Source organism: Poromitra crassiceps, assembly GCF_964638095.1.
Source record: "Poromitra crassiceps genome assembly, chromosome: 6".
Classification (NCBI taxonomy): Eukaryota; Metazoa; Chordata; class Actinopteri; order Beryciformes; family Melamphaidae; genus Poromitra; species Poromitra crassiceps.
This window is the reverse complement of record NC_139627.1, coordinates 24,841,945-24,854,103: the sequence shown is the minus strand read 5'-3', so window position 1 is coordinate 24,854,103 and position 12,159 is coordinate 24,841,945. Positions and strand designations below refer to the sequence as shown.

General features: G+C 44.7%; 1 protein-coding gene across 7 annotated transcripts in view; it reads right to left on the bottom strand.

Moving 5' to 3' along the window:
* The window catches only part of LOC310778877 (R3H domain-containing protein 1-like), a 116,163-nt gene that overhangs the window by 12,168 nt on the left and 91,836 nt on the right, over window positions 1–12,159 (bottom strand). For all 7 annotated transcript variants that reach the window (XR_014552789.1, XM_083639334.1, XM_083639336.1 and 4 more), the window contains 4 exons: window positions 9,994–10,251; window positions 7,910–8,033; window positions 2,825–2,982; window positions 1,978–2,129 (listed from right to left, as the gene is read on the bottom strand). Coding sequence is in view for 6 of the 7 variants with exons in the window: in XM_083639334.1 (XP_083495460.1) it covers window positions 1,978–2,129; window positions 2,825–2,982; window positions 7,910–8,033; window positions 9,994–10,251 (692 nt within the window). In the remaining variant the exon portion in view is untranslated. The remainder of the gene's footprint in view (window positions 1–1,977; window positions 2,130–2,824; window positions 2,983–7,909; window positions 8,034–9,993; window positions 10,252–12,159) is intronic.

Below are 12,159 nucleotides of genomic sequence, written 5' to 3'. Positions count from 1 at the left end.
AGCAGCATGGGCAGCACTCTAGACAGAGGCGTTGGCTCCCACAATTTACAAACGCCCCCGCCTACCTGTCAATATCCGGTCAAAATAAGGCAGGATATCCAGTCAAAATAAGGCAGGATATCCAGTCAAAATAAGGCAGGATATCCAGTCAAAATAAGGTGGCTAGCCGCTCATTTCCCCACTTGACCGTGTACCCCCGTGCAGTCGCTTAATACCTCTGACTGGAAAACAAACTTAGTCAAATCCTACCAAGCTAGCTGCTGAGCTGAAATTAAATTGGGCAAGATATTATTTATTTATTTATATATTTATTTTCGTGAACATGTGTCGTGATTGGTCGAACACCATCGAACTTCCTTCCGTTCTGAAGTGGGGGGTTTTCTTTGTAAGATGACAATTTCATCTGTCCAAATGTTAATGGGTGCAAGTACAGACTGTCTCTGGAGCATTCGAAAGATTGTGGAAGAGATAGACTGGCTTGAGAGACTAGACTACTGGCACAGCATCGCCGCGTGTTCAGAAATCAGTGTAGCGGCCTAAAAACGGGCTAAATTAGCCAAGTGGAACACTGGGGATCAATAGCCTGTATTACATTAGAATCACCATACATTTCCTCATCAAACACTAGTGAGGTCCAATGCTGGGGGGATGGGGCGGGGGGTGGGGGGTTTCTGCGGACCTCATTTCAAACCGAATCTAAAGAAATCAAGGGGTAATAAGCATTTATCATCTTGGCTCGGTAACCAAATTGCAGGCGTGCCGGTGCCACTTGCAGTTTTCTGCTCTGGAGGCTCCTCCATGCTGATTGAATAAGGATATAAGCAAAGTGAAGGGTGATGTGTCAGCCCAAAGCACAGAGGCAGCTGCTGCAGACAGGCAGGCCCCAGAGGAATAGTGTGCATCTGCACAGCAGCAGCCCACATGAAGGATGGTGCAGAGAGAGGCGCTCGCCACGCGGGACCATGGCTGTTATATTAAGACTCACTGGATATCTGGCCTTATAAATCATCTTGAGCTTGGCCTACTAAAATTGAGCTCCCTAAAGGGGCGAGGGGCCTTTAAAAGTGATCCCTTCCTTCCCGTGCACAGCGGCGTCAAAAGCAGGGATGAGGAATGAGGCTGACCCAACAGGAAGCTCTGACCAAACAGGAAGCTCACAAGTTTAGAACCTGACAAACATTCCAGTGGCAGCCATCTTCAATTGGTGCTCCCAGCCAAAGGCCTTTCAGCTGCTACACCATAAGGGGCATTGCTTTAGAGAAACTAATGATATGATATGTATACGGTTTATTAAGAGGTTGAATTGGTTTAAGTTAGGTTAAGTTAAAGGGATACGCCAACATTTTGGGAGATTCGCCTATTTGCAGACACTGAAGTAAATAGAGAATGTGAATGCCTTTATTGTCACTGTGCGTGCCCTACAAACAGCGGTACAGCCCTCGCTGCTACTTAGCTTAGCGCTACAATGGTAGTGAACGGTACAGCTGCCTATCCCCGTTCAGTCGCCCAAAATACACATTCCAACAGCAGCAGAAAGTTTAAACACAACATGTACATGTTGTGACTCGTGTACTCACCACACCAAAATGTTGGCGTATCCCTTTAAGTTGAAAGATATGAAGGTTCTGTTTTATCTTTGTTTAATCTGACAAGGATCTTGGCTGGCAGCAGAGTGGTCCAGCGCCAATTGAGGATTGCTGCATCTGACAGGGACTGGTGTTTTGGAGGCCATGGTCGTTTTTCAGCTTCTTACAGATTATGAACGTACAGATTGTAAACTTTCAGATGATCTGTCATACATTGAAATCTGAAAGTCACCCTGAAAGCTGGGGAACAAGCTTGGTTTGCCCTGAACAAGCTTAGTTTGCTAATAAATGATAAGTATTTAGTGATTCTAAAACAGTTGTTTGTTAAATTGAGTGCATTCTTCAATATCTAAACTAGCGGAATAATAATAATACACATTTGCTACTGTACCTCATTGAGTTCTGTTGGTTAGGTGTGATAACACTGTAGTAAACCTGGACACTGGAGGCTGGCATGGGCCCCTGGTTAGACTGGTTGGGGATGAGGATTGGCTGCTGATATGTCTGCTGTGGTAGACCCTGCGAACCTTGGGGCATGGATACCTGGAAAGACGAGAGCCCCACACAAGCTTTACAATCAACTCCTATAGACATGGCAACAGTTTTCACTATTAAAACTGTTTTTATCTATGAGGGGTAAAAGACAAACACATTGAACTTTGAACTGGATTGGATTCAATTTAATGTGAATATTTTCTGGTTTCTTTAGTCTTCTATGACAGTAAACTGATGACATTTGAGGATGTCATCTTGGCACAAGTGATCGACATTTTTCACTTGGGATGCACCGATATGAGAATTTTGGCCGATACCGATAACAGATACATATTAACATTACTGTTATGGCCAATAACCAATATTTACCGATGTCGATATGTGTACAAAAACACATTTCTATTACATCAAATTTTGTACATTATTGAAAAACACATGTAAACACTGAATTTGTTTCCTCTCAATGTGAAAAATTTGCCTGATACCGATAACCGATATGAACATTCCAACATTGGACCGATGCCAATATGTTAAACCATGACTAACATTGGCCGATACCGATATGATTGCCGATATATCGTGCATCCATATTTTTCACAATTTTGTGACATTTTGTAGACATGACTAATCGATTAGTTGAGAAAATAATCAACAGATTAATCAATAATGAAAATAATTGTTAGTTGCAGCCCTAAAGTGAACTAGCTGTTTTTTGTTTTTGTTTTTGTGAATAGAATACACACCTGATAAGATGGCATGGAGGGATACTGGACCATCATGCCTTGCATCTGAGTTCCCATATTGCTATGCTGGCCACTGACCAGAGTTTGACTTTGTTGCTGTTGAACTCCTATCATACTCTGATAGCTCTGCGGTTGATTTGGCATCACAGTTTGGTAACCTAGAGCGATGGGAAAGGGAAGAAGCCAAGGTTATTCTGTCAGGCAAGAGGAATAAAATGACTTAATTATTTCAGATGAATGGGCAAAATATCGGCAAAGTAGCTCCATGGGACCCAACGCATTGTACTTCACTTCGTCTGGTACAATCGATGATTCAGTCAAGTAAAAAGAAAAACAGCGTGGCGAATAAATTGCTTTTCCCCTTAAGTAATTTTACTTGGGGGAAAAATCACCACTGGGAAGATATTGGGAGGAAATAAACATTGCATGGAAATACTGTTAGAGGGAACGAATCCTCTGAAACTAATAACAGACATTCTTCTTCCACTGGGCAAAATAGATCAGTGTCAAGGTTACCAGCAAGCGATTGCAGCCGTGTAAAATGCCCATGGAAAAAAAAAAGTCTCCATTGCAGGCACCGGGATACTAAAAACAGCAGCAAGCCAAAAGAGAGGAGGCTTGGGCAGTTTTCAATTTCTCCTGGCCAGAGCGACGGCAATCAAGTTGGCCCAGATGAGAGAAGTGGGACAAAAGAAAAGGATGGCCTCCGGCAGGGAGGCGGAGCCTGGCTATATTTAGTGCCATTCTCTCACCTCCACTTACAAACCAAGCATGAAGCCATGATCAAATGAAACATTCAGTCTCCGGCGTGCTGAACGGAGGAAAAGTCTCCGGCGTGCTGAACGGAGGAAAAGTCTCCGGCGTGCTGAACGGAGGAAAAGTCTCTGGCATGCTGAACGGAGGAAAAGTCTCCGGCGTGCTGAACGGAGGAAAAGTCTCTGGCGTGCTGAACGGAGGAAAAGCCAGATTCTCTGCCGGCTACAGTTGGACGCCCTTGAAAAAAAGGCACACGTTGTTTGTGGCTGCATGGGCGGGTGGTTACAGGAGATAACATTCAACACGCTTACTGCCCAACTCCTCCTTAGTAGATATACTGGTGCTTAGGCCAGCTTACATACACACACAAAAAGGCATATATTTGCTTAAAGAAGGGGGAACGTAGTGTACAGTATAACCGCAAAAGGCTGCAATTTCATTAAATAAAGAAATCTGCAAACGTTTTTTACTGGCATTAAAAACAGTACTGTACTTTTTTTTGTTTTTAGATTTTTATGCCAATTTGTATGTTTGAGTTGAGAAATACAGATTTCAAAATCATCAGTAATCTGTGCATTCTTTGATAACCAAGCAAATGTAGACTCATGATGCCATTCATTTATTATATCGCAATCGCAGATTGTGATATTGTCCACAATAATCGAAATATGACTTTTTCACCAAATCATGCAGCACTACAACTGATTTGTCTATTGGAAGATTATATGCAGCAATGTAGTGGCCAACCCATGAGCACCAATACACAGTAATTAAGCAATACAGATAATGATCCATAACACTTTTAATATGGAAAAGTGAATCATAGAGAAGAGAGCGAGCACAGAGAAAATATTCACAGCCTGTGACGGAAAAGCAAAGTTGAAGGCTCGGTATTTGACAGAGAGGAGACCTCATTATGTGACAGTCCGTCCTGAAGGAGGCTGACATCTTGGTTTTCCCTTAGGTAGATGACTATGTTATGAGGAGAGAATGGGAGAGAAGGAGCATTATGAGGAGAGGACGAGTGTGATGAGAGGACAAGCATGAGGAGAGGACGAGCGTGATGAGGAGAGTGATGAGAGGAGCATGATGAGGAAAGTGATGAGGAGAGGAGCGTGATGAGGAGAGTGATGAGGAGAGGACCATGATGAGGAGAGTGATGAGGAGAGGACCATGATGAGGAGAGGAGCAGCATGTGGATGAGCGTGATGAGGAGAGGAACGAGCGTGAGGAGAGGACAAGCATGAGGAGAGGACGAGCGTGATGAGGAGAGTGATGAGAGGAGCATGATGAGGAAAGTGATGAGGAGAGGAGAGTGATGAGGAGAGGACCATGATGAGGAGAGTGATGAGGAGAGGACCATGATGAGGAGAGTGATGAGGAGAGGACCATGATGAGGAGAGGAGCAGCATGTGGATGAGCGTGATGAGGAGAGGACGAGTGTGAGGAGAGGACCGTGATGAGGAGAGGAGCAGCATGTGGATGAGCGTGAGGAGAGTGATGAGGAAAGGATGAGCGTGATGAGGAAAGGACGGGCATGATGAGGAGAGTGATGAGGAGAAGAGGAGCATGATGAGGAGAGGACGAGCGTGATGAGGAGAGGAGCATGAGGAGAGGACGAGCATGATGAGGAGAGGAGCATGAGGAGGAGAGGACGAGCATGATGAGGAGAGGACGAGCATGAGGAGAGTGATGAGGAGAGGAGCATGAAGAGGAGAGGACGAGCGTGATGAGGAGAGGACGAGCATGAGGAGAGTGATGAGGAGAGGAGCATGAAGAGGAGAGGACGAGCGTGATGAGGAGAGGACGAGCGTGATGAGGAGAGTGATGAGGAGAGGAGCATGATGAGAGGACGAGCATGATGAGGAGAGGAGCATGAGGAGGAGAGTGATGAGAGGAGGAGCGTGATGCGGAGAGGACGAGCATGATGAGGAGAGGAGCATGATGAGAGGACGAGCGTGATGAGGAGAGGAGCATGATGAGAGGAGGAGCGTGATGAGAGGAGGAGTGTGATGCGGAGAGGCGCATGATGAGAGGAGGGGCGTGATGAGGAGAGGAGCGTGAGGAGGAGAGTGATGAGAGGACGAGCCTGGTGAGGAGAGAAGGAGCGTGATGAGGAGCATGATGAGAAGACGAACATGATGAGGAGAGGAGGAGCGTGATGATGAGGAGAGGAAGAGCATGATGAGGAGAGGAGGAGCGTGATGATGAGGAGAGGAGCATGAGGAGGAGAGGATGAGCATGATGAGGAGAGGAAGAGCATGATGAGGAGAGGAGCATGAGGAGGAGAGGAGCATGAGGAGGAGAGGAAGAGCATGATGAGGAGAGGAGCATGAGGAGGAGAGGACGAGCGTGATGAGGAGAGGAGGAGTGAGGGTCAGGAAAAGAGACCGGTTCACTGTGAGAATCATAGGCCTCTCAGACAGCGCCCCGGCCCCGTCTCCAGACCCTCTTGTTCAGGGTTCCCACTCTTTTCTAGAGATCATTTTCCAGGACTTTTCCAGTGATGATCTAGCTGGTATGACAGACATGTTCCCCTCTGTGGAAGTCTGATTGAAAAGACGCGCAATCCATGGCTACAACTTATCTATGAAATCATCTCTTCCTGTACATGCTTAGAAATTATGACAAATTGATCATAGAATAATGCAAACACCTGCAGATGTACATATATGGCGATGGAATTGATACTTTTAAAGATGGGATGTGTTGTGTAAACATAAAAAAAACTACCACAGTTACTAGCCAGCAGTGACTAATATTTACGTAACGTAACTTACATTATTTGGACTTTCGGCCACTGAAGTTGTAATGTCATCCAACCTGCATGTGCTACCATGTGTGACTTTGGGATGCATTCACAGCATTTCCACAACATAACCGAGAGGAGCCTATTCAGAATACTCTCATCCATATAATACTATTTGAATGTTAATATGATCCTGAACATAACTTAGCCCGTGGCAATGTTCCAACATTTTGGGAAACTCTGATATCCTAGCAGTTCATTCTTAGCTAAAGGAAAATACTATAGGAGAATGTTGAAATATTTTCCTAGGACAACACAAGATTTTCCAGGATATTTTACCATTTCTCTCATTTTCTGTGTTTTTTCATGACTGGAAAATTGGTCAACCATTTTCCTGGACACTTCTCAACTGTGCTGTGTTAAAACTATTTAATAAGTAAAAAAATTAAATTAATTTATATTCTTGCACAAAATCTATAAATTCAAGCACTTTCAATTATGTCTATTTAAAAAAACCTTCAAGGCCTTGATCCCCCCCTCAAATTCACAAACTTTCAAGGATTTCAAGGACCCGTGGGAAATACAATGCTTTTATAACACGGTAGAACAGAGGTGTTCAAAGTGGGAGGCGGGCCTTCCCAGGGGGGCTCCAAACAGTTTCAGGGGAGGCTTAGTGAATGGAAGTGAAAAAATAGTTATGAAATTAGTTATCAAGAGGAAATCACATAGAATAGCATAAATGTTTGTAATTTGGTTCACGAGATAGTTCAGAGACACAGTTTTGGGGAATTTGCCTGTTATTCCCCATTTCCCCAGAGTCAGAAGCTAATAAATGCCTTCAGACAGAAAGTTTTTAATGTATTTGGTGTAGTCTGAAGGATGTCATCTCAAACAGCAATATCAGGCTATCTTGGCTCAATTGTTGACTCCAGGTAAAAAGCATAAACATCCCAAAGCATTTCACTTTTCTGATGTTGGTGGCACGGTGCATCCTTCTCCCGAGACAAGCCGGTGCATAATACCGCAGTTAGCCGAGCATAGCGGGGGAGGAAACAATGCTAATCATGGATTTGATTGGGGATGGGTATTGTGAGGGTTAGAAACACAACACAATGGCCGACTCGGGGAGAAAAGCGCTACGCTGTAATTAGCTCCTCGCTCCGCTCTCCTGCCCCAGGGGCAACGCACCGCCTAATTTCCCCGCTGCAGTTTACTCAAGACGAGCCCATTGTGGACCTGCCATAAGAATGGATCACCAAAGAAAACAAAGTGCTGAGAGCGACAGAAAAAGAAGGGGGGGACGGGGGTTCGGAAGAGGAGAGTATCGGAGTTGAGAGTGAAGAAGCAGTAACAAGCCCCTCTACACCACACAGTGTGCAGTAAAAAGTGGAGGGGCAGGGGAGGATTTAGGGGTACGTAGCCTGCTATCAAGTCAGAAATTCAATTACCGGTATATCACATACTAAATTCACTTGCTGCAGAAAAAAACGAAATCACACTAGGAAAACAATGTGTTAAAACCTGTTTTTGTTACTTTGAGTGAGTGCAAATATGGGACTGGGCTTTCTGCCTGTAGTTACCTGTCTGTTGTGTAGGGGGGGGTAGTGACTGGCTCTGCGGGGCGCTGTACTGCACTGTGCCCACTGCTCGGTACTGCTGGTTGGAGAGGGGGTACTGGCCTGGCGCACAGTAGCAGGCTGCCATCTGCAGAGACACAAAGGGGAGAGATGCATACCGGTAGGTCGAAAGAGGTGCACGTAACTTTTTTCTCTGTTTTCTCCCTCATTCTCTCCCCAATTGTACTTGGCCAATTCCCCCTGCTGTCTCCGCCGTTGCTCCACCCCCTCTGCCGATCTGGGGAAAGTTGTAGACTAGCACATATCTCCTCCACCAGACAGTGTGGAGGTTCACCGGCATGATGTAGCATGTGGGAGGATCATGCCATTCCCCCCAGTTCCCGTCCGCACAAACAGCCCGACCAGAGGAGGCACTACAAACCATACCCCACTAGCTTCCCACCCGCAGACACGGCCAATCGGTCTGCGTGGTGGTGGGCGAGTGCTTTTACCTTTACACTACCCAGACGCCCCTCGAGGTGCACGTTAATATGTCAGCGCTGTTTGTGCAGCTTGAGGCTCTCGGCTTGCACTGCCTCTCTTTAGGTCAAATATTAAAATGCTCGAGCAGACACAGCAAGAAAATAAGACGAATAAGGCAAGGCCAATGAGGTCTAAATAATGATGTTGCATCGACTGTAGCTATAGCAAACAACAAAACAACATTGTGTAGTGTATATCTAAGGACTGTATATGATATAGGGATGTGCGCGACTAGTCGTTTAATCGTTTAATCGCCTACTCATTTATTAACCGTTTAGTATTTTACTAGTCGGTTAAACGCTGCATCTTGTTCTTCACGCCTCTGCCTCGGCTTCTTTGTAAACAGGCTGAGCAGCCAGGGAGAGAATTGCTCCTCCTCCCCGCACTCGCAAAACAATTACGTCTCGACTCGAGATCAGCCATCGTACAATGACAGAGAAGATGCAACGAGCGTTCGAGGGGGCAGAATATGTGGCCATAACTTCAGATGGGTGGACGGCCATAACCACCGAGTCATACATGACTATAACATGTCATTATATGGATGAAGGACATCTCCGCGAGGTGCGATGAGTGAGTGGGGACTGGATAAAAAGTGGTCGCCTGTGTGCATGATAATAAATAAAAACCAATAAACGGGGCAACTCCAATCGTGAACAATCTCAGCATGAGACGCCAGCTTTATTATTCTTCCGCTTCCAGCATAACCTAGCGTCAAGCGCCCCAACAACAACAACACACACACTTCCGTTTCCTGTCTTCAACATAAGAGCCTATTGGCTGTCTAGAACGTAAACATAAATTATATAGCACCTTCATAAAAATAGCTTACACAATCATGCAAGACACGCTGGAACTCCGTCCTACAACATTATTCATAATAAATGCCATGCATTGCATTGGCAAACGTATCAGAAATGTATTTCTCTTTAATTTGTTCACCTTTATTCAATCAGTTGTTGTTACATCAATATAATTTAAATTAACAGCTTGTACTGAATGTTTGGGCTAAAATAGCTCCTAAATACACAAAACATTTGCATTTTAAACTTTTAATTTAATATGTGCGAGTTTTCTTGCTTATAGACTAGTCGACTAGTCGTAAATAAAATCTGAGACTAGTCGGCGGAGAAATTAGTCAAAATTCCCATCCCTAATATGATATGAATGAATCTGAACCCAAGCCATGACATTTGACCTTTAAAACTAACAGAAAGCAGTTACCTGCTGTTTGCTTTATTCATACAGCACTTTGACACATGCATGTGTCAAAGGGCTTTACACAGCAGCATAATCAGTACATGTCATATTACATCATATATACATACATACTAGTACACACATCTATGTCATACAGGCTATATTCTTTTGTGGCTACAGGCTATATACAGTTTTTGTCTAGTACAGTGGGTCTCAAACTTGTTTGGCTTCAGTACCCCCTTTCCCTGATTTTTTAATCCAACCCCCTTTACCCGATGACAACATTTTGCTTAGAAAAATGCAAGAGAAATCTATAGCATATGATGCAATGAATAGGGGTATGCGTACCCCAGTTTAGTACATACCTGCTGCATGGGTTGTTGCATGTATCCCTGCTGCTGCATGAGCGTGTGGTTGACGGGGGGCGGGGCAGGGGTGGAGTAGTTTGGGGCAGGTACGGGCTGACCTGGGGGGGGCACCATGTAGCCGGCCTGCTGCGGGGGCAGGGGGGCCTGGAGCACCACTGACCCAGAGGGGTACATGGCAGTATGGGCGTCCCGGCTCTCACCAGAGGCCTGTCTGCCCAGGCTTATGTGGCTGAACTGGGCTCCCAGGTTGTCTTGCTGCAGAATGACAAGGGGGAAACTCATCTTACAGTAGAAAAACACAAGATTCCATGTTAAACTTAGGCCATGTAACAGGCTATTACAAATCTCCTTTTGTGACCTGTTTTGAAGCGTGGTTTACTTTACGTACGTGCTGGGGTGGTCAAGGGCGATCGGCATTTCTTTTCTTATATTTCTTTTATTTTGGGGGGGGTCGTTACCCTAGTTGTTACCCCGGTCGTTACTCCAACCCCCTATGTCGACGTGGGGAGAGTTATAGACTATTTTCACCTGATAGTGAGGAGTTTCACCGGCAGGACATAGCGCGCAGGAGGATCACGTTATTTGCCCCAGTTCCCCTCCCAGCTGAACAGGTGCCCTGATTGACCAGAGGAGGCGCTAGTGGAGCGACCACTTCCCACCCACAGAGACAGCCAATTGCGCCTGTGTGGACGCTTGACCAAGCCGTAGGTAACACGGGAATTCAAACCTGCGACAACCATATTGGTAGGCAGGGAATCTACCACTGTACTACCCGGGCGGCGGGCGCCCACAGGACTATCAGCATTTCTATTCATAGAAAATCAAACTCAACATCTGTTGCCATATTAATTATTCAAAGTCTTCTACAAATTTAAAACTTCAATCAGTCATTAAGGGAATATTTATTGGGAGAAGGGAGGTTAAAAAAGAGGTTAGCAGAACAGTAGATCTGCATTAATGGAGGGGAATAGGGTAGCAAAACAACACATGAAATTTAAAATGACATTAATCACTGACATTTTAATTAAACCTGAGACACACTTCACTTTCAGGATGACTAAATTTAATTTGCCTTGTGATATAGAAAATTAAGTTAACTTTGAAATTAGGTGAATTTAACCACTTCTGTAAAAGGTAAAACAAAAGGGGAAAAAATCACAGCTAGATCTGTATTTTTCACACATTTACACCAATTCTGCACAACAGATACTGATGTCACATGATGTATTCAGAGGTCCAGTGGGCAGGAAACCTAAAATAGAATTTGCTCCATTCATTTTGCCTGAAAGACTTCGCTATTCCTTATTCATGAGATGTCCAATCACTGTCTGTGTCAAATTAGGCTTGAATACTCATATGTATGGCAAAAAGTACGTCTGACTTACAGCCTCGAGAACAAATCTCTACTCCCTTGACGATTTCTCACACAAACAAATAACTGAAGTGATTTCAACTTAATAAGGCTGTCATGAATCATCATTCATCTTTGATCAATGATATTTGTGATAACTGAACCGTCTATCATCTGTTTCACAGAAGTGCCATAGGAAGGAAGAAAAAAAGGCTTGTCAATTGTCCATCAAGAGTAGCAGAATTTTTCTTTTCTTTGGTTCTTTTTTAATTCATGGACCTTGCAAAAAAATCATATCTCGGTATTTTTAGGCTGAATGATGATACACAATATATATCTCGGTATTTTCTACAAAGTGGGCTAAATGTTCAGTTTTAACACCTTAAGTGCCATAGCCGAAATAATTCGTCTTACATAATCCAACGCTTGAGTGCCAGAGCCGAAATAACTCGTCTTACATGTTTTTTTGACGGTGGGACATCAATCAACCCCTCTTACATCTTCGAGATAACTATTTGGAGCAAGAGCATGTGTGTAATCTATTTTACCGACCACTAAGTGGCGACAGAGACCGAGAGAAGTCACAGCCACGGGACCCAAAAGCAGCCGCCTCCGCGGAAATGGCTTGGATTTTACAGTCAGAAGCCCGAGACACACACACAGAACGGACAGAGATCCCTTCCCCCCAGAGCCGCGGATCAACGCGCGAACACACACACACACACACACACACACACACACACACACACACACACACACACACACACACACACACACACACACACACACCGCGGGAGCAAGCTTGGCGATTT